The sequence below is a fragment of the Lathamus discolor genome, chromosome 6 (assembly GCF_037157495.1).
Source record: "Lathamus discolor isolate bLatDis1 chromosome 6, bLatDis1.hap1, whole genome shotgun sequence".
Taxonomy (NCBI): Eukaryota; Metazoa; Chordata; class Aves; order Psittaciformes; family Psittacidae; genus Lathamus; species Lathamus discolor.
This window is the reverse complement of record NC_088889.1, coordinates 88,081,049-88,108,887: the sequence shown is the minus strand read 5'-3', so window position 1 is coordinate 88,108,887 and position 27,839 is coordinate 88,081,049. Positions and strand designations below refer to the sequence as shown.

At 40.4% G+C, this 27,839-nt stretch overlaps 1 protein-coding gene across 3 annotated transcripts in view; it reads right to left on the bottom strand.

Annotated features, from left to right (window-relative positions):
- Window positions 1–27,839, bottom strand: part of SDK1 (sidekick cell adhesion molecule 1) — a 420,202-nt gene that overhangs the window by 124,255 nt on the left and 268,108 nt on the right. For all 3 annotated transcript variants that reach the window (XM_065684560.1, XM_065684562.1, XM_065684561.1), the window contains exons 10-17: window positions 22,662–22,856; window positions 21,349–21,465; window positions 20,923–21,090; window positions 18,794–18,896; window positions 17,506–17,682; window positions 8,761–8,897; window positions 978–1,125; window positions 6–146 (exon numbers count right to left, since the gene is read on the bottom strand). In XM_065684560.1, the coding sequence (XP_065540632.1) occupies window positions 6–146; window positions 978–1,125; window positions 8,761–8,897; window positions 17,506–17,682; window positions 18,794–18,896; window positions 20,923–21,090; window positions 21,349–21,465; window positions 22,662–22,856 (1,186 nt within the window). The remainder of the gene's footprint in view (window positions 1–5; window positions 147–977; window positions 1,126–8,760; window positions 8,898–17,505; window positions 17,683–18,793; window positions 18,897–20,922; window positions 21,091–21,348; window positions 21,466–22,661; window positions 22,857–27,839) is intronic.

Sequence of the window (27,839 nt, the reverse complement as noted above, 5' to 3'; positions counted from 1 at the left end):
CTTACCTTAGGATGTACCCATGAAGAACTCCGTTATGTTCACTCTCAGGAGGAGGTTGCCACTGGACCATGATAGACTGATTGGTGCGCCCACTGGCCACTATGTTTTTAGGTGGGGCACTGGGGGGCTCCTCAGGTAGCATCAACCTAAGTACAAAAGAATGCGATTGACGTGGGTGTTGAAATAAATTACAGATAACATTTCTATATCATGTATCCATTCCATGTGAACCAGTTTCTTTTATCCAAGTCTGATGACTAGAAGGAACTATAACTCTGATCAAACTGCAGAAGACATGCATGAAATAGTTACAACAAATCAACATAATACGAAATCAGTTAAGCAAGCAACAAGACAGACAGCTGAGGTAACCTTATTCTCTCTGAATCACTCAGGCTTCTACAACTCTTCAAAAAGATTACAAGCCCGAATGAGTTAGAGCTCAGGTCCAGTGTCTGTGACTCCTTCCAAATTGTTTCTTTCAGCTCTTTCAATATTTTTCATATCAAACTCCTACATTTTGAAAAAGCCATTTAGAGTTCAGCTGTTCTGCAATTCAAGCTCTCAGCAAGTTCTGGTTCAGAAGAAGGGGGATGTGTCTGAAACTAAATTTGATGAAGCCATCCTTCTATGTCGCATCTGGGGGAGTTCCAGAAGTGACATTAGGAGAATGCTGTCCTGCTTCTTGGGCTAACTGATGGGGCTTAGCACAAGAGCAAAAAGATCCTGCTTAACTGATACTCTGGAAGTATAGGAGCACCTCCTCCATGGTGTGCTGATATCCTGCATCATCTAATTGCCATGATCACCAATCACTGGTAGCTGCAGAGCCCTCTCCAGAGGCCTGGGTAATGCTAACTGCTCCCTTCCTCAGTTATTGTACAAGTAACTTCATTCACAAACAATGAGCAGGTTTTTTCCCCCAGTAGTTCTAGGTTATTGTACCTCCAGTACCCAGATACTTATTTTTACTGTACCTGCTGGTCTCAGAGCTGTACTGGCCCTTTCCCACCTGGTTAACAGCACACACCCTGAACTGGTAGGTTCTGGCTGGAGTTAGTCCACTCACAGTGACACCGGTCATCTTTGGGTCAAGGTTTGAGAGGTGAACCTTCCAGGGAGAATCTGTTGGAATAATTTACATGTGAAAAAAGATGACAGTGCTTGTTAAAAGCCCTGCAGAAGTGAGAAAACGCCTCTGACTGCTCAGAGCTCTTTGTGCTTGTTTTCCTCAGAGGAACTTTGGGAAGAAGTTTCTTTTCAGCAGAAGAAACCTTCCTGTCAGCCCACACGGTTATGCAGATTGCACATTTGTCTACTGGAAAGTGATGCTGCACATGTCATGGCATAATAAATAAAAACTATATTCATTAGCATTTTAATAAAAGAGTAAACAAGCATGATAAAGACAGATGGGCTGTGTATTTCACAACCCATCTGTTTGGCAGGCCATTACACCACCACACCCATGAGTGGCTCTGGTGGAAGGACTGTAATGAAATTCATAGTCAGTTTGGAATATCTTCCTACCCAGCTTGCAAGCAGGTGTAGAAGCATGACTCTCTCTGCCAAATCAGACCTTTACTGTAAGACCTGAGAAAGCTTCTGCTGCAAATTCTACATCTCTGCAGTTTTTTGCTTTTTTCCTAGAGACAGTATATGGCATTTGGTCTAATCGTTTCCTAGGAAGATTGCCTGGTATAAACAGCCCTGGCAGCACTATAAAAACCCTCTTCATCAGTTCACATACTTGACATACTGAGCTCCTCTGATGCCCAAATTACATTTTCAAGTTTTCAAAGAGGTCAGAAAATGAGACATGTTGAAAATTAAATATCCTGACTTTTTCTCTTCATAGCCTGGTGTCACACATTCTCCCTTAAGTCATGACTGAAAGAGTCAGGGAGAAGTGGCATTTGGTCTGTGTTGCAACAGTACAGCAATGGAATCAGCCAATTTAAAGATTTGTTCAGATTTTAAATAATACCAGCTGTTTCCATGCTCTCTGCTCAAAATTACCAACACTTCTGGAAATGACTGAGGAGCTAGCTGTAGATTTTGGCAACATATCTGTACATGTTGCTCATCAGAAGTGCATTGCAGCTCCTGGCAGGTCACCTAGACGTCTGCCTGAAAATGAAGATGAGATGTCCCAAATGTGGAAGCCTGCTAAAATTTACACCAAGATATAAACCACTAATTTAGCGCTTTTCTGGCAGATTCCTTAGGAAGTTTAAGTCTTCTGGGGTCTGCTGCCAGTGGAGCTATACACACTGCATCTTTGAATTACTCAAAACATATTTATTCCAGTAATGGCTTTCCAAGAACAAAATCTTTTTTAATAGGAAAACTGACACAGCAGAATATTGGGAATGTTGGAAAGGGACATTTGCACAGCAGTCAAGTTCTGTCCTCACCAGCTGATGATTTACCAGCAGTCACTGCAGCTGCAAGATCAAGATGGCCATTCTGAGCATCAAACTTCTTTTAGAAAGACCTTAGAAGAAGCACTCCTGTGCTTTCTAGAAAAGCATTGGTTAGGAGGTTTTTGCATCATAGTTCCCTCTGGATTTTATCAAGCTCCTCCTGAGGCTTCACAAACAACCATTCACCTGGTTACTGCCAGAGTACATAGTAACAAATCAAGGTAAGTCAAAGTTAAGGTATGGCTGACTTAGTACACTGCCTGACGCAGCTTCCTGAGGAAAATGGAAGAGCAGATACCACCAAGAGAGAGAAATACCACTGTATGAGCTATTTGGGTAGTGGTCCATTTCCTACAGCATTTCATTTGTTTATTGCTAGTGTAAACACCACCTGAGAGTGCTTAACCCAAGCGCTCAATGTAGTGAGGAGTTTGATTCAACAACAGGGCCTATTAATCTCTTCAGCACCTTGGGGCTTTACTCTGTTTATATGCTGCATCTGTAGAATACTTTATTAATTCCTTTTCCTCTCCTGGTGGAAGATAAAAGATCTGGCAGGAAGAGAGATTAAACTGAAACCTAATATAAACGGAGCCTATTCATCTCCTAGGCACTCTGATTCAGAAAGGAAGGTGGTTTTGGGAGGATTTGCTTACTCACAGAGCAGTGGATACAGTGACTATGCAGAGTAGCTTTAAAATTTAAATGTCAAGTCTTCTTTTTTTTTTGATAATCAATAAACTAAACATTTCAAAACAAACCCCAGAATTGCACAGAGCAGCAATTGTGACAGCAGAAACATGCCATAACATTTTTAACAACGTCTTCTCCTCCAGAGGTGACTGTCACTCGCCCGTTCCAGGAAGCCTGGAGAAGCTCCATGGTGACAAAAGAGCTGCAAGGTCAAACTATTAAATAAGCCTCCTTAGATTGAGCAGACTGTGTTAATCCTTCATTTAATTTAAGCTGCCTAGAATGTATTCTGGGCTTTGTTTGCTCTGCTGCTGCAATTGCTACTGTCTGAAGCACTTCCATGTTTAGCTGGCTATCATCTTAAGGATATCAGGTATTTTGAATTAAACGGGTGGAAGGCCAAAAAGAAAGTAGAAGCTAAAAATGGGTGGGAGGCTGAACAAGAGTGGGAGGGTGAAAAGTGAGGATGATCATGGGGCAGGAACACTCCCCATACTAAGGCTGAGAAAGCTGGGGCTGCTCAGCCTGGAGAAGAGAAACTGCACAGAGACGTCAGAGCAGCTTCCAGTATCTGAAGAGGGCCTACAAGGATGCCAGAGAGGGACTCTACATCAGGGACTGTAGTGACATGACAAGGGTGAATAGGTTCAAACTTAAACAGGGGAGATTTAGATTAGATTTAAGGAAGAAATTTTTCACTATTGACAGTGGCGAGGCACTGGCACAGGGTGCCCAGAGAAGCTGTGGCTGCCCCATCCCTGGCAGTGCTCAAGGCCAGGTTGGATGGGGCTTGGAGCAACCCGCTCTAGTGGAAGGTGCCCTGCCTATGGTAGGGGGTTGGAACTGGATAGTCTTAAAGTCCTTTCCGACCCAAACCATCCTATGATATTTTTATTTTAACTTTGAGTGCCTCTCCAAGTTAAATTATTGGAAACAAAGAAATCTCACAGGCTACTCTCTAGTTTACAACGTGATTTGTGAAGTTTTAGAAATCACTTTTGTTCTGTCAAGAATTTTTGGACGTATTTGTGATATGTTTCATAACACTGGTTACTCACCAAGAGGCATTTCTTCTGTATTATCCTATCTACCTTACAATTCATGCATTAATTGCAAATTCCTCAAAAATAATTGCTAATTTGATATTACAGATTAGGTCTATTTCAAAAAGCTGATTTCTGCAAATTTGGAGTACATTTCCAACTCCTTCCTTCTCCAGGGTGGTTTTGCATAGATGGTAGTATTGGAATTTGCTATACTGCTGTGTTTCACTGAAGTCATCTTTCAAATCTTCATGACAATATATGATATTGCAAAAAGCTCAAACAAAAATTAAGTGGTTCATCCTTTGTTTGGTAGGTCTTCAACAAGGTCTACCGATGGCCTGAGTACCCCACTGCAGGGACGCCTCCCGCTAGACCTTGCTGCCCAAGGCTCTGTCCAACCTGGCCTTGAACACTGCGAGGGATGGAACCTTCCAGTATCTGAAGGGGGGCTACAGGGATGCTGCGGATGGACTACTCATTAGGGACTGCAGTGATAGGAGAAGGGATAATGGGTTAAAACTTAAATGGGGAAAGTTTAGATTTAAGGAAAAAATTCTTTACTGTTAGGGTAGCGAGGCACTGGAATGGGTTGCCCAGGGAAGCTGTGAATGCTCCATCCTCGGTGGTGTTCAAGGCCAGGTTGGACAGAGCCCTGGGTGACATGGTCTGGTGCGAGCTGTCCCTGACCATGGCAGGGGGATTGGAACTAGATGATCTTAAGGTCCTCTCCAACCCTAACTATTCTATGATTCTATAATTTACCACTTCTTTGGGCAACCTGTTCTAGTGCCTCAGCGCCCCCCCAGTAAAGAACTTCCTTATGCAGATCTGAGTCCCAGTTGTAACAAATAAAATAGTTCTATCATGATTTTTGCAAAGATTTGTCAATGTGTCCGATTTTTGTCATCTGAATATTCCTACCAAATTCAGGATGACAATTTCTAGGCTTTAAGCTAAGCAGGTATAGACACTTTCCATAGGAGCTTTTATTATCCGCTCATTGGCAGAATGCGATGAGTTGGAGTTACACGATTACACCACACAGCATAGACATCCCAGCATACGATAAAACAAAAATGGGCTTTTATCTTCATTGTACTCAGCAGAATTCTTTAAGTATTAATTTATTTCTTCAGTTAAAAGACTACTCAGAATATTTTTTTATTAATCCCTAAAATCTAAACCTCTTTGGAATAAAATAGGCAAATCCCCTTCTAACCCCATGAAGATACTTCACTGGAATTCCTAGATATATCACAACAGGGGCTAACGCAGGTCATGAAACACCCCAAAACTACATTAGTGCAAATGACAGCAATGCATGGTCCTGTTTATTTGAAAATCCTATTTCAAATGAAGGCTCCCATTTCTGGCTCTATGTGGGCAGGAATACTTAATGACTGTGTTTCTCTGGAACTGTGTTTTTCAAATTAGGTTATAAATTTGCACCCAAATGTTTAAGGCCATATGTCTCAAGTCACCCACAGACACAGGCTACTATGAATACTTGTAATTTGAGAATTATTGCATTGTGCCAAATACATTCATTTTAAAAATTAGGTGACAAGAGTCGTTCATAGTTCCAGCAATTTATGAGCACGATCTGCTACTGGTTTTTTTCCTTCTAATTAAAATAAAGGGTTTATATCTCTTTTCTGAAATTATATTAATGAGAAGGAGTTCTAATCCATGCCAGGTGGAGCGACACTCCTCTCTCTAATGCAGCCAGTAATTAGCCCCCTGAAATTTAGTCATTATTTTGAACCCTCTTCAGCTATTTCTCTGAAACAGATACTGTTATTATGTATTCATTTATGGTACATGCTTCAGAACGTACAATGGATCCTAAAGCTATTAGAAAGTGATTCAAAACAGCTAAAAAATTAACAAAGCTAGACTACGTTTCAGCACCTGTAACTGCAAAGCAAACCTCATGTATCAAAACTCCACAAAACTCCACAGAACTAAGAAGAAAGTCTCCTATGCAGCTTTGCTAACTGGGAAATAAACCATAATTTTGATGTCCCTCCCTAACCTTTACATGTGTGAAAGCAAATGGGGATTAGGAGTCAAGCACATTGCACTGCTGTTGACAGTGAAGGATGTACTGATACAGGCAGATGAGCTCACAGAGGGCATATGTTGACTCCTTGACAGTTAGTCTTTCTGTGGTACAAACAGGACTGATGGAAAACCTGAAAAGAGTTTTTCTTTGAAAAGCAAAGAGAGATTCTGCAGTCATATCAGACAAAACTGTAACTACACAACATCAAACATCAGGTTCATTCACAAACATCACTTGGGATGGGTGGGAACAAAGGCAAGGTGGTGTTTTCCAAAGGAGCAGGAGGTCTGCAGAGACTAAATATGAACCACACACTACTGAGATCAAAACAACTCTGAAAAACAAACACTTAAACAAAATAAAAAACAAAACAAGACAGTGACAATGCGCAGGCATCAAAGTCAGCTTTCCAAACCAAAGTCACTGTTGGCATTGTTTCTACTATTCTACTGGCATATGTACAGCTGAGCAGTAATATATGAAATGAGAGAACATAACAATAGCAGAATATTTAAGGGCTTAGATTACTCTCTTCTCACAGAAGTCCTACTTCTGTGAGTAACCACTTGGACATTGTACATAAAAGCAATGTAAACAAAGATAAAGATGAAAACTGAAAGTACAGAAAGATCTAGAGTATTCCTGGGAGTTAAGATGCTCAATTCACAACAAGCCAGCTCTGTGTTTGTTTTTTGCAGCTACAAGCTTGCTGAAGTACATCTACCTATGATTTGTGATAACGAGACTCTCAGTGGCAGACAGCAACGCCATCAGCCAAAATTATTGGATCTATCATGAAGTGAGCAAGGGTTCACAGGATCCTGTGGAGTTCTGAGGGACTGTCTGCACGATTTCTGGAAAAGTACTGTTGTTTTTTGCTGTGCCTTCTATATATTTCAATGAATGAATTACAGCATTTTCAGAATGATGGCACATTTACCCATTCCTATATTAGACCAACTGCAAAGCATCCTTGCTAGAAAAGCATGTGAAGACCTTTCGAACTTCTGGCATCAAGTGAGCTGCCTCTTCTTTTAATGACTCTTCTCAATCAAGAAGATTCCCAACCAATGGTCCTGCAGCCCAGTGCAGAACCCACATTCTGCCAGCTCTGTGCTGTCTCTATGTACAAACCTACCTCTAGTACTTTGCATCATGTTCCCAGACTGGGGCTTTATTGGCTTGTCATTGTCAAAGCCTCTTGGAAACATGAAACACAAGTGTAATGTCCTTGGGTGAAAGAACAGGTAAGGAAAAGCTAGAAAGCAGCTGTTATTGGCTTGTAACTCCTTAATAGGAGGGGAAGGATAGAAGAGTCAAAAGAAAAAAGAAGGTGTGATAAAAAGGTAGAGAGGGGCTGTGAGTGCAGAACACTGCATTTTCTCAGCCATTTGCTTCACCAAAAGATCAGGAGTCTTTGCTCAAAAAGAATTGTTTTAAGGACAGTAGTCCTGGCCATGACTTGGGATTTCTGCTAGGATTAGAAAACTGCACTGTGCTTAACAGATGTAAAGATCATCAGTTCTAGGACCTCAACATCTGAAAAGCTATGCACTCCTGCCTGCCAAGCAAAAGGGCTGTATGTGATCTGAAGCTCAAGTTTCATCTCAAGCTCTCTGTGTGGTGAAACAAAATGCTTCTCTCTCGTTAATCAGAAATCAGGACTGCTTCACATTCAGTTATGCAGTGGCTAATTTCCACATGTCAGAAAAAGTGATGCTCTTAATTTTTTCATCAAGAATCAATTGTTAGGCTTGGATTTCCAGCTTCTACGGTGATAGAGATTACAAAGCACTGCCAAGGTGACTGATTTCCACATAACCTCATCTTTGCGTCAACTCCTAAAGAGGCATTAGCAATGACCCTGAATAACCTTGCAAACTGAGAGCCACAAAGGACCAGATACAGCATGACAAAACTGTGAGAAATGGCATTTCACAACGACCAGGTTTGTAATCCATGAAGCTAGTTATTTGGATATCTTAGAGTTAGGCATCCTTATCCTACCAAAAAGAAGGGTGTAAAATTATGACCTAGGGAAAGCAGAGAAAATATATGAACCCATATACAGTTAAGATAGTAGCTCCTACTGACATCCAAGTTTATTCCTCTGACAGACCATCAGTTCCTTGTTATTATCCTCCTGCCTGCATTTTTCAGGTGAAACTGGAGCTCTGAATACATCCAGATGTCTATGAAACCAGAGCAAAAGACAACAATGGGAAGACATAAAATGACTACTGCCATTTTATAGATGCTGAATTGAAGCACCAAGGAATGAACTGCTGTGCTTCAAGTCTGGCTGGCAATGCTAGAGGTGAAATTGAGGCTTTCCTGTATCACATTCCACATCTCAAGCCTCTTTTTGTTGTTTAACTCTTACAGCATGCACATAGTCAAGTGTAAAACCATCAACGCAGTCTCTCATTCAGCATACAGCATACAATGTTTTGTTAGTAGCTCTGGTAAAAGGTGAGACTAAAAGAAGGCTGAATAATTGAGAAGAACATGAGGCTGAAACTTCACTCACTGTTCTCGGAGAGCTCGACCATGTAGTAGAGAACAGGGCTGTTTCCATCAAAGGGGCGCACCCAGGAGAGCATCACACTGCGACTGTATGAGGAATTTAGAGTGGCCAGAAGATTCTGAGGGGAATGAGGCAGCTCGCTGTGACAGGTAACAGAAAGGGAGAAAAAACAACAGAGAAAAATCAATCTACATTTCATTCAGTGACAGCCTTACAGGCAGTTAAAGGCACATGACATCAGACTCACATGATGATAGATACAAAACTACCAGCAGCTATCCTCCAATTAAATAAATGAAAGACATCTTGGAATTCTTCACTATCTTATCCTATTTGGGGGAAAAAAATAAATTATGCTGAAAGTCCCAAGGCTGACTCTTAGAACAGCTAATGGAAATGTTGTTGAATGTGGAAAAAGGCCAGTTTTCATACTGGCTTGGATTGAGACAAGTTGGTCAATAAATTTCCTCTCTCACTTTTTTCCCCTTCTTACAATGATATCCCTGCAATGTGACAGCAGTAATGCATATGAACAGTAAAACTCATGGGAGATACGATTTAACATGGAATTTTTCATACTCAAGGAAGCAGAAGACATTGACACTATCCATATAGAGCTACTAATCAAAATTACCATATGTATTCTTAGGCTACGGAACAGCTTGATTTACTCATGGATTCAGGCTTATCCTGTCATGGGTAGAATCTTTCCTTCCTATAATAAGGATTTTTTTGGAAGCACCCAACCAGAAAATGTAGTGAAAATGCCTGAAGAAAGCCCATGGAAATACAAAATGAAACATTTCAAAACCCAAAATAAAACAGCAGCTCAATTAAAATGTGTAATTTCTCCACATAAAGGCAATTTGTGGAAAAAAACATTTCTTTCGTACTCATGGCTGCACGGTGCACTGAGAAAACTAAATTCTGCTGTGTCCCTTAAATGCTGATGCATACTAAAGGATAAGAGCCCTTCAGCCATTATATTTTAGTCTGATTTCTGCACCTTATCATCAGGGTTGCTAAGGAGGACAAGGATCTCAGCCTGGAGAAGAGAAGGCTGCGTGGAGACCTCATAGCAGCCTTCCAGTACCTGAAGGGGGCCTATAGGGATGCTGGGGAGGGACTCTTTGTCAGGGACTGTAGTGACAGGACAAGGGGTAATGGGTTAAAACTTAAACAGGGGAAGTTTAGATTGGATATAAGGAGGAAATTCTTTCCTGTTAGGGTGGTGAGACACTGGAATGGGTTGCCCAGGGAGGTTGTGAGTGCTCCATCCCTGGCAGCGTTCAAGGCCAGGTTGGATGAAGCCTTGTGTTGGATGGTTTAGTGAGAGGTGTCCCTGTCCATGGCAGGGGGGTTGGAACTAGATGATCTTGAGGTCCTTTCCAACCCTAACCATTCTATGATTCTATGATCTCAGGGTAAAGGAAAAGCAAGGAGGGCCAGTTTTCACCCATTCAACCTACTTCTCCTACCTAGGAAAGCCGAGGGCAACCCTTCCTCAATGAGTACTGCTTCTAATCTGCTCTGGCCACAGCAGAAATCCATGAGGGTACCTCATATGCTTAATTTTAAAATGTAGCAATTCCTGGTTGTAAAATATCATGCAACTGAAGGCTTATAGTTACTTAAAAACCACAACTCCTTAGCCACTCACAAAAGCAAATAGAGACTCTGGCTTTAAGCCAGAACAATGAATGTGTTCTGGAGTGGGATTTCTACTGGAAGACTGAGGAACATATGGAGAGGCAGACAATAGTTTGATTATTTTTCTGTTAAAACTGTGAATGCTTTTGCGTACGTATTTATGATGGCCTACACTGTGGAGTTAGCACCAAAATAAAAAAGGCATGCGCCAACCAGGCTTCAGACTTCTGATACACAGAAACTTAGGATCTGGTTGCTTTTGGGCTGGAAGAAACACCAGGCACAGGAAACAGTATGCATGAGCCCAGAGGAAGCATATTTTGAACACAGCACTGCAAAAGCTTGGAGAAACAAGTTTAGGGAAGAGGGTGACCTGGAAAAAAGCTAGGAAGGCAACTGACCTGCAAGGCAAAAATGGTAAAATAAACCTGTCATTTTAAAGCGTGGAGTGGGGGTTTAATATATGGCCAGAGACTACAGGAGCATGCTACTTAATTCTGAATGAAACATCAAATTATAATAAACATTTATCCTCCACTACAATTTATCATTATGCCCTAAGCAAGCTGGTTGGGAAAGTGTTTTTGTGATTAAGGTGGCAAAGTGAATTACTGAAGGAGAGTGAAACATCTCATTGTGACATGGCTCACAGAAGTCCCAGTCCCCACTTCATTTATCACCAAGCCCTATGAAGAAGAGCTCAGAGATGGGGTGTGGCTTCGGCTTCTTCCAGAAGATGGTCACACAGGGAGCAATGTAGGAGGAATGGCTGAGGTTGAGCTCACAGCAAATTTGCCTCTATGTAACTCCTTTTCTGAGAACTAAATAAACACTCCTGGTATATATTAAGGATACTTTCAGGGCATGCATTTCACTAGTCTTGTTTCCCCACACATTTAGAAGGGCTGAATTAACAACTCATTTGAGGACAGGGGCTAAACAACTAAGAAAAACTTTACAGCTCAGTCTCTTTTTCTTATCGTACAAGTCTCAGAAGACTTTTGGAGGAAAGGGGACATTCCCCTTTTTGTATTTTTTAAAGCACAAATTGAGTTTAAACAGGGGTTCTGTCTTCCTTAGGATTTGGATTTCTTTGATTATTCTCTTAGCTTGACACAATACAGTAATCACTCAACAGCATGAAGGAAACTGGCACTTTCTGTTCAGACAGAGATTGAGTAGCGTGAGCTGCAGCAGCCATACCCCTATCTCCACTCATATCATATTCTTTAGCCATATGTGTCCACACCAAACAGCGACAGACGGTGCTTACAAATTTAAATCCCTCAAGGCAGACATAACAAGTGCCTAAGAAACGCACCTGGACAGAAACAAATATTTAAAACTACACAAACATTTCAGCACAGAACTGTACTACTTTGTAGTACACAAAAGCAGAGATTAATAAATAGCAATTCCTACTTTAGCAAGCTCTTACACTTTGCCTCCTGCTCATTTGCTACCACATACTGTGTGGAAGGGATGATAAATGAAACCTGTACCACCATCATGAATATTCACGTTCCCAAAAGAGATCATTGCTTCTTTTTTTCCTTTAAGAGAATTACTTTTCCTTGATGCTAACATCCAAGAAATCATTGCAGGAAATGGTAATTTCAACAGTTCTTTAGGATGAGAAGGATCGCAGACTAAAACTGCTCAACTTCCGATACACCAAGGAAGCAGATGAGGTTTAGTATAACACACAGGGCACAGAACAGCCCTTGAACAGACACTGGAAGTTTAATTCCAGCATGATCATTCTTTCATTCACTGAAGCCCCAAATAGGAAATACATGAAGGTTTTTCAATACAGGATATCTTAAGACCTCACTCCTCTAATGAAGAGTTGCATAGAGGCACGTTTTCCATAACTTATTTTGCATGACAGCAAAATATGTATATGGACATTTTTAAATCTGTAATTGAAAGATAAGCTCAAGGTTAATGGCATAGCCACCCAGGTGACTTAAAGGGCCTCTGACAATGCAATTAAAGTAGCAGATTTGCAAGAAAGGAACATGAAGTCATTGTGACAATCTAGGAGAGAAATATTAGCTAGCTGCAGATGATACATGTTCAAAACAGAAACCCTAATGTTTAGAGTCAGCTCATCACTGCCAGAGGGCAGCTGAAATATTCACTCAGCAAACACATAGAGTGTTTTATAAAATCAGCTAAAAGGAGACTATTTGCTGAGGGAAATAAACCAGACATGGTTTGGAGAGATTTCTGAGAAAAAGCGTCTAACAGCAGGTAATTAGAGAGACTGGGACTGAAGAGGGGATTACTCAAAAGGCAAGGGAGATTAAACAAGTTTTCTTGTCAGTTTATAAAAAGTCCCACTCCTATTTCATAAATGATTTCCTAAATCAGGTCCACCACACAAGTTTCACTCAGGAGCAGGTGGTTCATCTGCTAGCCCCGATAACATGCTAAAATGTTGAAGCAGAAAGCCTAGCAAAGCATTAAGCTTAGCCTGATGGTTTTGCTCATATAAGTTTATAATGTTTTAAATTAAGGGATGTTGCATCTGTTGCTCAGGACTTTCCAATTTCTTTTGCAAAAGAATCCTCTCCAATTTCTAAACACAGGAAGGATTCCTGCAAGGCATTCACGAGTTCTGAGGCTTTTTGTCTCTCGTAAGCCTATAATGAGGTGGACTTGTGAAACTGAAGGTTTGACAAGTCCCAGAGTGCACAGATGTATTTCCCACTTCATTTTGGTGGTCACCACAAACTCAAATCTACAGATGACTTGGAAAGGCTTTTGAATTTTATGCTTTTTGCTAAAACTGTGTTTCTGATATACCTTCAATGACGAACATACACAAATGTATTTCTGAGTGTATTTGCAGGCGGTATTTCTCTTTTGAGTATCAAGTACATTTAGACTCTGCAGCGAACCTTACTTCTTGGATGACATCTCAACAGAGAGCTTGGAAAACTAAACAGAAGCTTTCTTTCTATTGAGGAGGGACTAGTATATTTTCAAGCTTGGCATCCTTCACGTTTTCAGTCCCTGCAGAAAGGGAAAGAGACGGCCTACTGGATCCAAGGGATATGGGATCTATATGAAAAGTCTGCAATGAGACATCATTCTGATTTGTTACTCTGCACTGCTCTTACTTACTTTACTTTTATTAAATCAAGCCATTTTTTTATGTGATATATTGGGGAGAAATTTGGAAAAGTAGCAATTAGAAATACTGTGGTAAAAAGAGCATCAAAATTCATGTATAAATGACTGACAAAGGCAATACTGCGCATTCCTGGCAACCCACTGGGTTTTATTGTAACTGGTTACTCCCCTCACCTGCTTTTGATGAAGACAGAACAATAATAGTTCTTTCTCTGGTGAAAGAGAACTGAAGATGATGAACTCGCTGCCAGGAATAAATTGTCTATTTTTATATGACTTTGTCCTCCCCATATTTTTGCATAGAGAAAGAACCTAAAAGATTTTACTGTATGTTGTGACATAACAGAGGCTTGTACAGGGCTTTGATTTTCCAACAATGCAGCATTACCATACTTCTCAGTCACATTCATACAACAAAGAGTTTCTTTAGTACAGACTGCAGACAGATTGATATTGAGCAGCAGTTATCATCACGCATAGACAGTGGTAATTCTGCATATTTTATATACACTGAGAACCCTCAGGATACTTTAAGCTGGAATCGGCACAGTTTCCTGTCAGGTGAGTGATACATGGTGATAACTCAGTTTTTGCAGCTATTTTACCCTCTCTATATATTTCAGGATGGTATTTACAGGACTATAAAAGTAAACTAAATGAAGCTGGGATGTTTCATAACATATAATTACTTCCAGTATCAAATTCTATGACTTGTAGGAATGCAAGAGAAGCACAAGCTCATTGACAAAAGACCTGCAAATGTTCCTGCATTTGCAGTCAAGAAGCTCTAGTAGGAAAGGGGGAAAAAAGGTAAGTAAAAAATTAAAATCTCTCTGTTGCAGAACAGAAACATCACTCGCAAATGTTTCACCTCATGCAAATCAAATCAAGTAATGTACATGAAGAATAAACACATTTAGAGGGAAGACAAATGAATGACTAGAGTATCTTGACTAGCAATTAGTTTCTGTGCCCAAGTACCATCAGTGAAAAATTGATGAGCGAGGTAACCTTTGGCTGCACTTTTGCAAGTTCTTCATTAGTTTTCTGGCTTTCCTTTTAAAATATTTTACTTCATTATAGACACACTGAGAAAAATAATCCATCCTGCTTGCACCACCAAAGTATACCATGCTGTGCTATAAGCCTGTGTTTCTTTAACAAGAAATGGTACCTTTTCCCCCAATCCCGTCTTCCAACAAGGGAAGACAAAGGAAAAGAATAGTTTTCTTCCCTTCTTTTCACAGATTAGAAAACCAGACCACTCAGAGATTAAATAACTGAAGGTCACCCTGGAGGGTAATGGTTTTGAATTGAATCAGTTTGAATAGAAATCAGTAACAAACTTATTTGTGCCTTTGGAAATTCCTCTTGACATGCCTCTAAGTAGAGGAGGGACATGCAGGTTCCTGGGGGATAAAAGGTGATGAGACAATTGCAGTTGTCAGATGAAGCTAGGTACGGTATGATATTATCCGTTGGTAGACTGCTCCAGTCTATAATTGGTTGAGAGGCCTCCTTTGAACATTTGTCTGACATTAGTGCTACTCAAGGCACTGAAGTGTAAGTGCTCATCGATGGGAATGTACATGCCCTGTTTGTTAATGTTCTGCACAAGAGAATTATCCGGGAGAACAGGGAATGTTATAGATCTGTCATTCATATACAACCTAGAATTTAATTTAAGCTTTACTTCAGACATTTCCTTTCCACATATTTTCTTCTTCATTTCACTTCTGTTGTATCATGTATCTCTATTTCTTACAGATTTGTGCTGCTGAGCCACACTATAATGATGAAAGCAGCAAAGGAATGCAATGTTCTTTGGCATTATTGCACTACCTGCAGCACTACTTTGAAATAAAATGTCACAATTCGAGGTATGATGGAGTGACTTATCAGTTACTGAAGTCTTCTAAAAGAGTCTGATTTATTTCTTTAATTCCTTCAGGAAAAAGAAGTGATAGGTGATGGGCAACAGTAGATTGGAGGAAGCAGAGATACAGGCTTAAGAGCCAATCCAAGTGCATGGAGAGCCAGCCAGCACAAGTGGAACAAGCTGGGGTGTAAGAAAGGCAGCCTCAGCAACATACACAAGATGTGCCTCTCCCAGCTAAATTCTAGCCTGAGTTTTATGAAGTATAAAACTGTTCCTCATTGGTCAACAGGGAACTGCAAGTAAATACACCTGCTGTGCTGTACTGGGTAGCGTAGGGCATCTTTTGTTATTTAGGATTAAGAAATGGTTAGACTGCTGAAGTGTTTAGCACATATTTATAGCTTTGCTTCAAAGTCCAAGTTTTAACTTTCTTTACTCCATAATTTTCTGCCCTCCATTCAAAAACTGCCTCAGAGAAAAGCAAGTATGATTATATAGTCGCAATATATTTTGAATTGTCTTCTGCTCTTGGATTCAAACCAGCAGTAAAATGCACTCCAGCAGGAGAGTTGAGGAGTGCTTAATTAGAGAAAGGATGTATGACCACTCTCTGAAAATGGGCATCTGATCCGGCACTGTCACAGTAATGCTGTAGAAACAGACCTCTGCATAGCGGATCTCAGAGGTGAACTCATTACACTGCCAAGAGAAGTTGCCATCTTCTTGGAGAGATCAGGCATGACCAGCATAAACAGATGCAATTTTAGTTAAATTAATGCATGTGGCATTACTCAAATAACACACACAAAAAGTCTACACAAAACATTACCTCCTTATTCATTTGATCTGCTCCATACATGTACCAAAGGCACAGTTGCTGCTTTTAGTGACAAAAATAAAAGGGAAGTGCACTTCGCCCCAGTGGAATAACAGAAATGGAAAATGTGGAACCCCATAATGGCATTTTTATAAACCTTCTTCAGAATGGAACTGCACTTTAAACATTTTCTTGGTTTTATTTTTAAAGATCCTTAGGAATAAAGAAAGATGTACATAAAAATCTTTTTCCCCTGAAAAACAATTTATAAAGAGAATGCAAGAGTAAGCAATGCCTATCCAGGGACCAGCTAGTCTGATACATGCTTAACTGAGAAAAACTACTAAAAGGAGGAAAACATTTTTGTACAACCCTGGCATCACAGCACAGTACCTGGGCTTTATGGGAAGGACTTACAGCTTGGGGATGACAGAAGGATTCAGGCTGGAAGGGATAAGGAGGACTCAGCAGGTCCTCTGGTTCAACCTCCTGCTCAAAGCAGGGTCAACCATGAGATCAGATCAGTTTATTCATTCTGGTCTTTAAGACTGGAGACAATATTCAAGTTGTAGACTAGTAAGGGCCAAATAAAAGGGGGTAATTATCAATCTACTATGCTTGTGTTAACCCTTTTTGTTGCCAGGGCACATGGCTGGCTCTCTACCAAAATCCCCTTGTTCTTTCCAGCAAAACTGCTGCCAGCCAGTGAGTATTACTACAAAAGATCATTCCTCCCAGATGCAGACGTCGTATTTGTCCATGTTGAATTTCATAAGGTTCCTGTTGGCTCATTTCTCAGCCTATGTCCCTCTGAATGGTGACCCTGCCCACAAGTGTATCAACTGGCCCCCATCCATTTTGTGCCATCCACAAACTTGATGAGCAATTTCAGTGCCTCCTCCAGGTCACTGATGTTGAACAGGGCGTGTCCCATTACACTCCCCTATTGGCTACAAGTGGACCACCACCTCTTCACTGTTATCCTCTGAGCTCAATCACCCAACCAGATCATTATGTACATGTAGTGATTTGGAGAGAGAACTTCCAAGGTTCCAGCTGTTTGGTGCGGGATGGCAGCATGCAAAAGAAGGACACTTCAAGGCAATTTAATTAGGAATGAACTAGGCCTAATTTCCCCTGAAAAGCCCCACAACAAAAATCAAACTTAGAAGCTTCCAAGATCACCTAGAATGAAATGATAAAAAAGCCCGCCCAAGTGTATCCGAAACCAAACACAGTGTGTTTAAGGAGGAATACTCACATCACTTCTAGTCGAGCCATTCTGGAGTCATTTCCTCCAAAAGAAATGACCTCACAGGTATAGTCTCCAATGTCACCTGACCATGTCTGGCTGATGAGGAGGGTGCCATCTTTCTCTACTGTGATCCTGGAAGTGCTGGATGGATTTATTACAACACTGTCCTTCTTCCAAAAATACCTGTGTATTACAATATTTCAGTTATTAATTACTCACAAGAGCATCAAAACAGATTATCTGAACTGTGCTGTAAGGTATCAGCATCTGTAATCACATGTTGAAAACGACAGGCTCCTACAGTTACTTTCAGGAGCAGTGTCTTTTACGAACTGAAGTTTCAGATCACTGATCAGAATGAGAAATGTAATTGCATCCAAGATACTATGTATTTTATAAACAATACTATGTGTTTTACATGGAGGAAGTGCAGTACTCATAAATGTCCAAGTTCTTATGTTCACCTGCATCAGCATTTTAAACTAACCATCACACTCTGCAATTAACAGCTGAGGTGTTGGCCTATCTCTGCTAAGGCTCTAATAAAATTAGACTGCCATGATCAGTAACGTCATGAAAATGCTGTGGCAGTTTCCATCAAAACACTCACAGAGATTACTATAGACCATGGTCTTACAATGAAGTATTTCTACATGACATATATACACCTGGATTTCTCTTTCCAAAGTTCTTTCTGCAGTTCACCTGTCTAGCACCCTTCAAGCTGTTCCTTGCATTTTCTCTCATTAGTGTTGCTTTCAGACTACATGAATTTTCATGGCAAATTTATTTTAAAATGCTGAGCTTCCTCTAAATGCCCTAGTGAAAATTTTAATAGTTCAGGCAAATTCTGTTTTCCTTTAGACAGTTAAAGCAGAATATAGCCCCTAATTATTAAGTTGTTTCCAAGAACATGGGCACCTCTTGTGTGGCTTTCATGCACTCCAACGTAAACACTTCAGCAATCCTGCTCCTTCTCTTTGACTTTTACTCTCATTAAGTATCAGCTTCTGACAAGTTGGTTTTATTGATAGTGTATTAACCTTGACAGTAAAATCATGAAAGGCTATATTGAAGTCATGAAGTGGAACATAGCTCATTGTAAATAATGTATAAGGCTGAAATGGAAGATGGGATTTATATGATTAATGATACAGTGTACAACTTTATAATGCAGTAATCAGGGGTCTGGTCTTAAAATTTGGGGTCCTGAAACTTTTCACCTAATGCTATTCATATAGCTTATAAAATTAAGCTTGGATAAACCACACAAACAAGAACTGACATTACCAACCTGATTGAAATTCTAGGATCATGAGTTGCTTCACATCGCAGAGTTGCTGTGGTTCCTTTGATCACCGTGCTGTCCTCAGGAGGATGAACAATGACAGTGCGATCTGAAAGGAACACAAGCCATAGTACAGGTGAAATTATAGCATTTTGACTTGGGTATTCACTCAGAGAGCAGTCAGCTTAACACCTATCACTCAAAGCAAGCAGGCCATTCCTCTTCAGGTCTTCACTGGGAAGGTTCCCCTCCCTTTAATGTCATTGTGTCAAGAAGAGGTGGTAGGCTGCGGGGTGCAGAAAAGCAAATGCAGCACAGGGTATGAGTGTAAGTTGGCAGTGATTTGGGTAGGAAGAGTGCTAAATCTCTTTCACTTGTCTTGTGGTAAACACTGGTGTCAACTCCCTGCAGTCATAAGGCAGCAAGTATGTTTGTAATGCATTATGAACGAATCCAAACATACACGGAGTCAGGAAAGAAGTCACACTGTTTAGAGCAGGGAAAACAAACAGAACGAAAGAAAATCTGTGCAAAGAATACAAGAGAAAAATACCCAGAAAGAAGAATACCTAATGGACCCTACAATCTTGTCAAATGCAGGAAAGAGGTTAAAGAAGGAAGAGCTTCTGGTAGTCTAATTTTTCCATATAAGAAAGATTTGATGTTTATCCAAGTTTTTCAGAACATCGTTTTTCAAGCACCTCCTGGAGACCCAGAACACACTAATTGCTGTAACTACAGCAACCAGATCTGGTGTGAAAGATCTCTGTTATGCTTAACACACAGGAACAGCAGCAGATAACACCAGCTGAAGCAGGTAGTCAACTAGGATGAGTACAGAAGGTATGTGGATAATGTTAGTCAGTCCCAAATCCCTACAGAGATAATCAAGGTCTACTGAGGTATCTCATACATGCACAAGAAGTCACCAAAAGCTAAGTCTAATAACATAGAACTTTTTTCATTATTCCTGATGTACTTACGTATGCCTTCTAGCTTTATAATGGTGCTGTCGCTACACAAATATTAGGTTATAGTCACCTTTATTTTCCCTCTCCAATGCAATACAATGAACAGGAACTATCTTTAATACATATAAGAACCATGCCTTTAAGAATTAACAGAAAGGATCTCCTTCACTTGATCAATATACCTGGCTAGCACTCAGTTTACAGCATCCTGATACATATACCAACTTCATATTGCCAGTAAGATATAAACATGATGGCCATATGACACAAACACATTTCATTTACTGCCAGTATTGTTTTCAGATACTCCCAAATTCAAAGGGAAAAAATGTTGATTTAACTTGCAAAGTTTTGGGATTAAAAAAAGCCAAATGTGCACCACACATGAGAAGCACAATCAGTAGTTTAAGTTCAGGAAAGGAGAGAAGGCCACAACACTTCTGTATTTATCACCATTATCCTCACAGGTTTTAATTATTTTCAGTTCCAGCTCAGGGCTCATTATTTCCTACCTTTAGTAGCAAAAAAACATTTTACACTTAAGCTGAACTCATGAGTAACACAGGTGGAACCTGTTGGATCAGACTCTCTTCCCCAACAGAAGAAATAAAAAAATAAAGATCAAGGGCAAATAGTGAAGGAAAAAATCATTTCACGGGTTGCCCTGTGCCGTGCCAATCTGCAGCATGAGAGAGTAGCTGCACTGTGGTTTGGTTTCAAACAGCGCCCAGGACCACAAAAAAATACAAAGGTATGAGGAAAACCATACCCACTGCAACTGTGGCCACAACCTTAGTAACAGCATGGGCTGGTCTATACTGTGTTCAGAGTCCTGGAGTCAAAAAACAACTGCAAATGGCCAGTTAAAAGGTCTGATCTGCAATGCAAGATGCAGCAAGGCAAAACCTGAGTCAAACTGTAGTTGTGATTAAAACTATACTTAAATACACTTCCTTTCATGAAATATAAGTTTATGCATAATTTTACAAACAAAAATGGTATTTTTGATAGGTTTCCTAAAATAGAGACATTATTGCTATTAAATCATACAAGTATCTCTATTAACTAGAAAAGCATAATTACTCATGAAAAGTTCCTGAGCACACAGCAAAAACTGATTAATACTTGATTAAAGTTAGACTTTAAACAAAGCATTATCCTTACTCCACACTGTCAGCATCACAAAAGCATTCAGAGCTCCTTCAGAGTTGACTGCACAGCAAGTATAATTGCCAGCATCCTGAAGGAAAACGGGTGTTATCTGGAGCCCTCCAGATTCAAGAAGAATGAACCGAGGAATCTGAACTGAGCCACTGGCTAATATCTGGCTTCCTGAAACACAGAAGAAAAAAACAGCATGATTAGTGTCACGTAGACTGCACAGACTAAGCACTGCAATTCTGGTTCTTCCAAAAAGACTATTACAGCCTATCCAGGCCATTGGCTCACAACAGCTTCACAACAAACCCTCTGCTTGCAGAACCAGAGAAATGAAGAAATATGCATTAAATGGATCTACAGCATCTCAGTAATAGGAAAGGACAAGAAAACATGGATTGCAGCTTTTCTACAACTTAATAACTGGCTAACCTTTCTTCCAGGAAATGGAGGGCTTTGGAGCCCCTGAAACTTCACAGGCTAGCACTGCGGTCATCCCCTCTGTGACAGTGGTATCCTCTGGAGGCTGTATAAATGCTGGTTTAATGTCTGGAATCAAAAATTCAAAAACCTCAATGCATCAGCTACCAGAAAGATCCTTTAGTTATTATCATGGACTACTTTACATCTACTTTTATAGAGCTGATCATGGAGAAGGACATGACAGTAATACATGAAAACCTTTCAGCAGTGACTGTAACCTTTCATTATTCATCTCCTAGGAATTGCCTAATTCAGTTTATTACCTGCATGGAAAATAAAAATCTATCAGTGCTTGTACATGTACAAGTAAGATGTCTTTTAGAAAAAGGAAGATAAACTCCAAAATGGGTGTTTGGGGGGAAGTTGAGAAATCTAGATAAACAAAATTATTTTCTTTCATCTTCATAACAGAGTTCTTTAAGATGAAAAGCAACTTGAGAAAGGCATTAACTTTGAAACTTAAATGTCAGCCAAAAGAATTTAGAACCTGAGTCTTATCCAAGACATTTCCCAAATTTCCTTCTTCCTTATTTCCCCTCAGTTCCATTTTATTATGTTTTTCTCCTGCAGTTTCCTAGATATATATTGATCTGGGGATGATCTATTTTCTGAGGTCAGTAGGAATGCTGGTCAGTATGTGCAAACTGCTCTTGGGCTAAAAATCAGTTTCCTGAAGAGGAGTGAGAGTATTAGAAATGCCTGCTAATAACTGCTTTTAAAATAGACTACTAGGATTTGTAGTTTTTCCATAGAGATGAGTGTACTTCATTAACAAAACCATTTAGGCAGACATTTTGGCCAAAAAAAGGCATTTAACCTGAACTTTCTTTCTTTCCCCCACTAAATGCAGTTGTAGACAAAAGGCAGATAAAATGATACGATGCACAATCATGAAGCAGTAGCTCAAATTCAGAGCAGAATTACATTAGAGTAGATCTAAATTATTTAAGAATAAAGGGAAGATAAAAGTATTTCACAATGAACCTTTTTTTTTTTTCCGCTTTTCACTGATTTCTCCTTTTGTAGTGTGAAATAAGAGTTCACCTCAAGCCCTTACTGTCAGAGAAAGTTTCTCAGGCTTCAGCAGATTGTGTTTAAGCCACAGAGGGCATTTTGGGGTACCTTACAGCTAGGGCAGATGCACCTAACAAAAAATCAAGACTCTATGAGTTGAACTACAGCAGCACAGAGCAGGCGAGTCACCTACAAGTGAGTTGTTGACAAGACAACTCACTGATCTCATATCACAACTCCTTACTCACTGGTCACATCCAAGTAGGTGTATGCCTGTATCTCCCCAGCTTTATTACTAGCAAAACACTGGAAGACTCCAGCATCCTGAGGATGCAGCTTGTGGATCCGGAGCCCACCACTCAGCAGTACTTTGTAGCGGGGGTTTTCCAACTTGCTGAGGGGAACAGAGTCCTTATACCAGACCAGGGTGGGAATGGGAACACCTATTAAAAAAAGAAGAAGAATATCACTATTAGTTTTTCCAAAACATGTTTTAGGTAGTCAAAATACCTAGCACTATTGTAGTCATATCCCTTCTACACCAATTATTTATATTTTTACAAGCTGCTTTTGATAAAAGGAGGCTGTATCTTATATTATCAATGGTAAAAATACACTGCAGAACATGTGGGAATAAAACCAGCAGTGAAAGGGGGAATGCTGAGAAAACGTGTTATCAAATTACTTTCCTCACCCATATTTCATGCTACTACAAAATAAGATTTACAGCAATTTCATGTTGAAAGCCAGAATCATGTTACTTAAACAGCAGCAGCATGGCAATGCAGCAGTTCTGTAAGACTTTTCCATCCCAAATAAGATTTCTCTGTGCTACTGTAATGAAGATGTCAAAATAAAAAGGAAATGGCAAATTACACATAAAAAATTAAGTGCTCACATGGCTGTATCCAAGCCCTAATTTGGCAGCTTAGTTTGAGCTGATGTACAAAGAGCATGTTGCCAACAATGGGACAGCTTTAAATTAATTTTTATTCATTCTCAAGCTTCACCTGTTATTTGACAAACGCAGACATTAGGAGAAACAAAAATGCTACTCTAAACATCACTTGCAGTTCCATTTACTCCTGTTTTCTTTCATGTGCATGTTCTACAAACCCTGACACAGTTATTTTATACACTTTTTTGCTGCAGTCATATCCCAGTCAGCTGGGATGAAGTGGCTGTAAATTCAGTATATACAAACAGTGTAGGATTATCTTTTCTTCAAGAGATGTTGTGGCCTAGGACAGTCATACACAGATGTTCCCATCCCACTCCTCTTATCAGACAATGTTTTATCTTTACATCCCAGAAATCCTTAACTGATCAAATGCTGAGGGCCCTATGCAGGGATCTGAAGTGAAGCATGTATTTTGTGATTAGATAATCACAGGATCACAAGGGTATCAAACTGATTTAAGTTATCTCAGCTGCAAACATGCCATTTTCACAATTGGTAGGAATTTTTGAATACTTCTGACTTAAAACCTCAGAGCTTCACATTCCCTTGTAATAAGGCAAGGAACTATGGACTAAAATTCATGGATGAGTGCAATTTACCTAAACAGAAAAAAGCCAGGTATCACAGAAGTATTACGGATGGGATGTCACTGATGAATTGAGTGTCTGCAGACAATGAATTTTACTGCAATGTAGGCAATGAGTTAAGGGTTCTCACAGTGAAAACACTACAGGAAGATCTATATTATCATCCTTATAATCTTAAAAATCCTGAAGTTAAATACTATCATATCATACTTCCATTCATATCTTCTCTCAGTGTACTTACTAATACAGACAAAAGCTATACCAGCTCCTGGAGAGAAAATACAAACAGTGTATGGAAGGACTGAAAATCAACACTGAATTGCTCCTGTTACTTTCATAAACACGTATAATTTACTACAATCACCTCTGATGCTTTTGTTCCACTGATAAAATAAAATGTACTCATAATCCTGAAGGTAATCATCTCAGGAAGAAATCCAGTACATAGAATGCACTGCCTGACAGAAGATAGATGTAGTGTATGCTTGCAATAGGCGTAATTTAAATTTCATACAACAGCCCATATACAGAATTAGCGTAAATTTCAATGTTCAGAATTCTCGGTGAGAGTGTTATTCATCTCTTGAAAATCCTCCTGGGCAAATACAAATTATCACTGAGTAATGAAGAAACAGATGATGCAAAATGGAATAGTTCTCCTGATGCTGAGAAGCCTGGAAATGATTTCAAGTTTAAATAATAGCAACTCCATTTTCGCACACATTAGCCTTGATAGGCACCTAGGAAATAATGAAATCCTGCATTCAGTACCCTCGAACCTTTAACACTGGTGTCATTCCATAAATCCCATTCTACTAACAGTATTGGCAAACCTTCTAATCCTATAATCACTGAGAAATACACCTTCCTATCACCAACTCAGCTGACAAACCGAGTATTACCATCTCTAGTTTTCTGTATTTCGGTTACCCTACTCGAAGTTATGAGTCTGAATAATAGGATCTTATCTAAGCACTCTGATGCCCGTCAACAGCATTCATTTGGGCTGTAGTGATCTTCCCAGAGATATTTGTCTTCCAAGTTGTATGCATTTTATCACTTTGCTACATCTCTGGCTATAAGAACGGCTCAAATCAGCTTCCTTTCTTCTCCCGCTCTCCTACCCACAGCCTTTCTTCTCCCCACACTGCCAAAAGAATTTTGTTTCTTTTCCTCTCTAAAACACTTCTAGTAAAAAAAAAATATGAACAGAAGAAAACACTTAAAAGATCTTTTGGACTATGCTTTTCTACCCAGGCAGCATCAGTCCCACCTTACTGTTTGAGAGGTTAGAGTGGTCTAAAAGACTAGTAACAAATAAAATAAGCTTATTTTATAGCACATATGCAGCACTATTCTTTTACTCACAGACAAATCAATCTAGTGTTATGGAGGAGAAGGCAAGGCAGGAACCTTAGACTCTGGTGCTGGCTCTGCCACTTTCTCTCTAACCTTGGACAAATGATTTACGCAATCTGAGGTTCAGTTTTCCCATCTGCCAAATTTAACTTACTTAAGAACCTGGATAAAAGACTCGAAATATTCCCTTTGTCATTTTTGTTATTTATTTTTTATGGCCTTCTCTAGATCCCAGTGGGTTACTGGGGAATCCCCAAAGCATCTTTTCATCTTCTTGTCTAAACAGGTAGAACTAAAGTCCAATTAACTGCTCTCCCTAGACACCACCACCGCTGCCTGCAGCTCTATACTTTCTATAAGCAAATAAGAAAAAGCATTCAAAGGAAAGCCATTGAAAATGCAGGCAGCATCAGCAGCTGCTGAGAGATATACAGCAGAGCATGGTTACCGTGCAGTCTGATACACTGGAACTCCATTACAGGGAAGTATAAAGCTAGTCTGTGCAAGTTGCAATTTTATTTACAGTTAATCTCTGTTTATACTGTGGAATTAATCTGTCTCTCACACATTCAAAGTGCACCAAGACTTGGCAAATGGTCTTTGTGCACAGAACTTGATGGGGCTGGGGGAAATACAATCTGTCTTCCTATTTGCAGCAAAGGCACAGGGCAGCTTTGCAGTTCCCCATGTACTTTATTATAGTTCCTAGCTCAGAGCAGGGAGGCAGCCACCTTCATTTACCCTCTTTTTAAATGCTGGCAACTGCCAGATTTGGGTAATAATGGATCAAAACTCTGTATTTAGCATTAGCACCTGCCCCTTGTAAGTCTGCGTTACCAATACTTAACAAGTTTCCATGCTCCTGCACCACATTCATCAGCAAATTGGATGTGCGCTAGAAGAGTTCAGCAGGAATAAATGGTTTTTGTCTAGTAAGGGTTCCTATATAGAATCATAGAAGAGTTAGGGTTGGAAAGGACCTTAAGATCATCCAGTTCCAGCCCCCTGCCATGGGCAGGGACACCTCACACTAAACCATCCCACCCAAGGCTCTGTTCAACTTGGCCTTGAACACCACCACGGATGGAGCACTCACAGCCTCCCTGGGCAACCCATTCCAGTGCCTCACCACCCTCACAGGAAAGAATTTCCTCCTTAGATCCAATCTAAACTTCCCCTGTTTCAGCTTGAACCTGTTACCCCTTGTCCTGTCACTACAGTCCCTGATGAAGAGTCCCTCCCCAGCATCCCTATAGGCCCCCTTCAGGTACTGGAAGGCTGCTATCTCCAGTAAGACCTCATCTTGTGAGGCCCCTATTAATCCCCTTGGGAACTAAACGGCTCAGAGTTAGGGTAGAAGAAAGAGTTAGAAGTCAACCTCTTCTCTTCCCAATTCTTCCAGGTTTAGGGTTTTTTTTTGTTGTAATAATGAAAGGTATCTGAGACAGCAGGTAGGGTTTTTCAGTGACAGTGAGATAGTCCAGATTCACCAAATAGCTGTGCAGCACTGAAACAAAAATGTCCCAAAAATGCTTTTTAACTCAATTTCTCTAATGATACGACACTTAGATTTAATTCTGCTACTTGAGATATCTTTTCCTATAAGAAAATAACAATATAATTGTCATAATGCAGGCTGAAACATGAGGTTGGTGACACACAGTCAGAATAAGCATCTAGATAGTTACATCCTTTGGAATCATCCTGTCTTGGATGCTCAGGCACAAACTCAAGAGCAGCCCAAGGACACAAAGCTATTTCCACGTTCTCAGCTCCGGTAATCTGTGTTTCAGCTGCTTCCTGAGCCAGAGGTTGCATACACACAGCTCTCTTTCACAGTGCTTACTGGATTTTTTTTTTTTTTTGCCATGAATTTTGTTTTCCTAAATAGTTTTTATTTCTGGGCAGCTACACGGTTATGAGGGACCTCTGCCTGGGTCACCACGCCCTTTAAGGCCAGCAGAAAGCACGTCTCCTTCGCTTTCTGCAGAGCGGCCGCCATCCTTTTGCCCCTTCTCTCTGAGTTTACCTCAGGCTCGCCGCGCTCCTTCCCGCCCAAACTCGCTGAGGCGCCCCGCGCTCCCGGCGCCGCCCCTGTCAGGCACCGCTGCCGGCTCCGCTCGGGCCCTGAGGGGGCCCTGAGGGGGCCCTGGGTTCCCTGCGGTCCCTCAGCAACGAGACTCCTGCGATCTGCGTGTTCCCCACGCTCCAGTGCTGAAGGCGGCCTCTGCGGAGCTGTTCACCTCGGTAAACGGTACCTTGCCTCTTGTAACCCCATAGCTTCATTTTCATAAGGATCTGATCAAAGGCTTCTGAAATCCTAGATCAACCAGAGCACCCTTACACACGCGTTTGCTTATCACACTACTTGGAAAGCTTCCCTGTAAAAAAGCAGTGTTGGGGCTTTCCTACCTAAAGCATTAAAAAAAAAAAAGCTTAAATCACAGTGGAAATATTATAATCACACAATTAATAACTTTATTGGCACCGATCGGGAGAAAGAACCCATCCAAACAAGC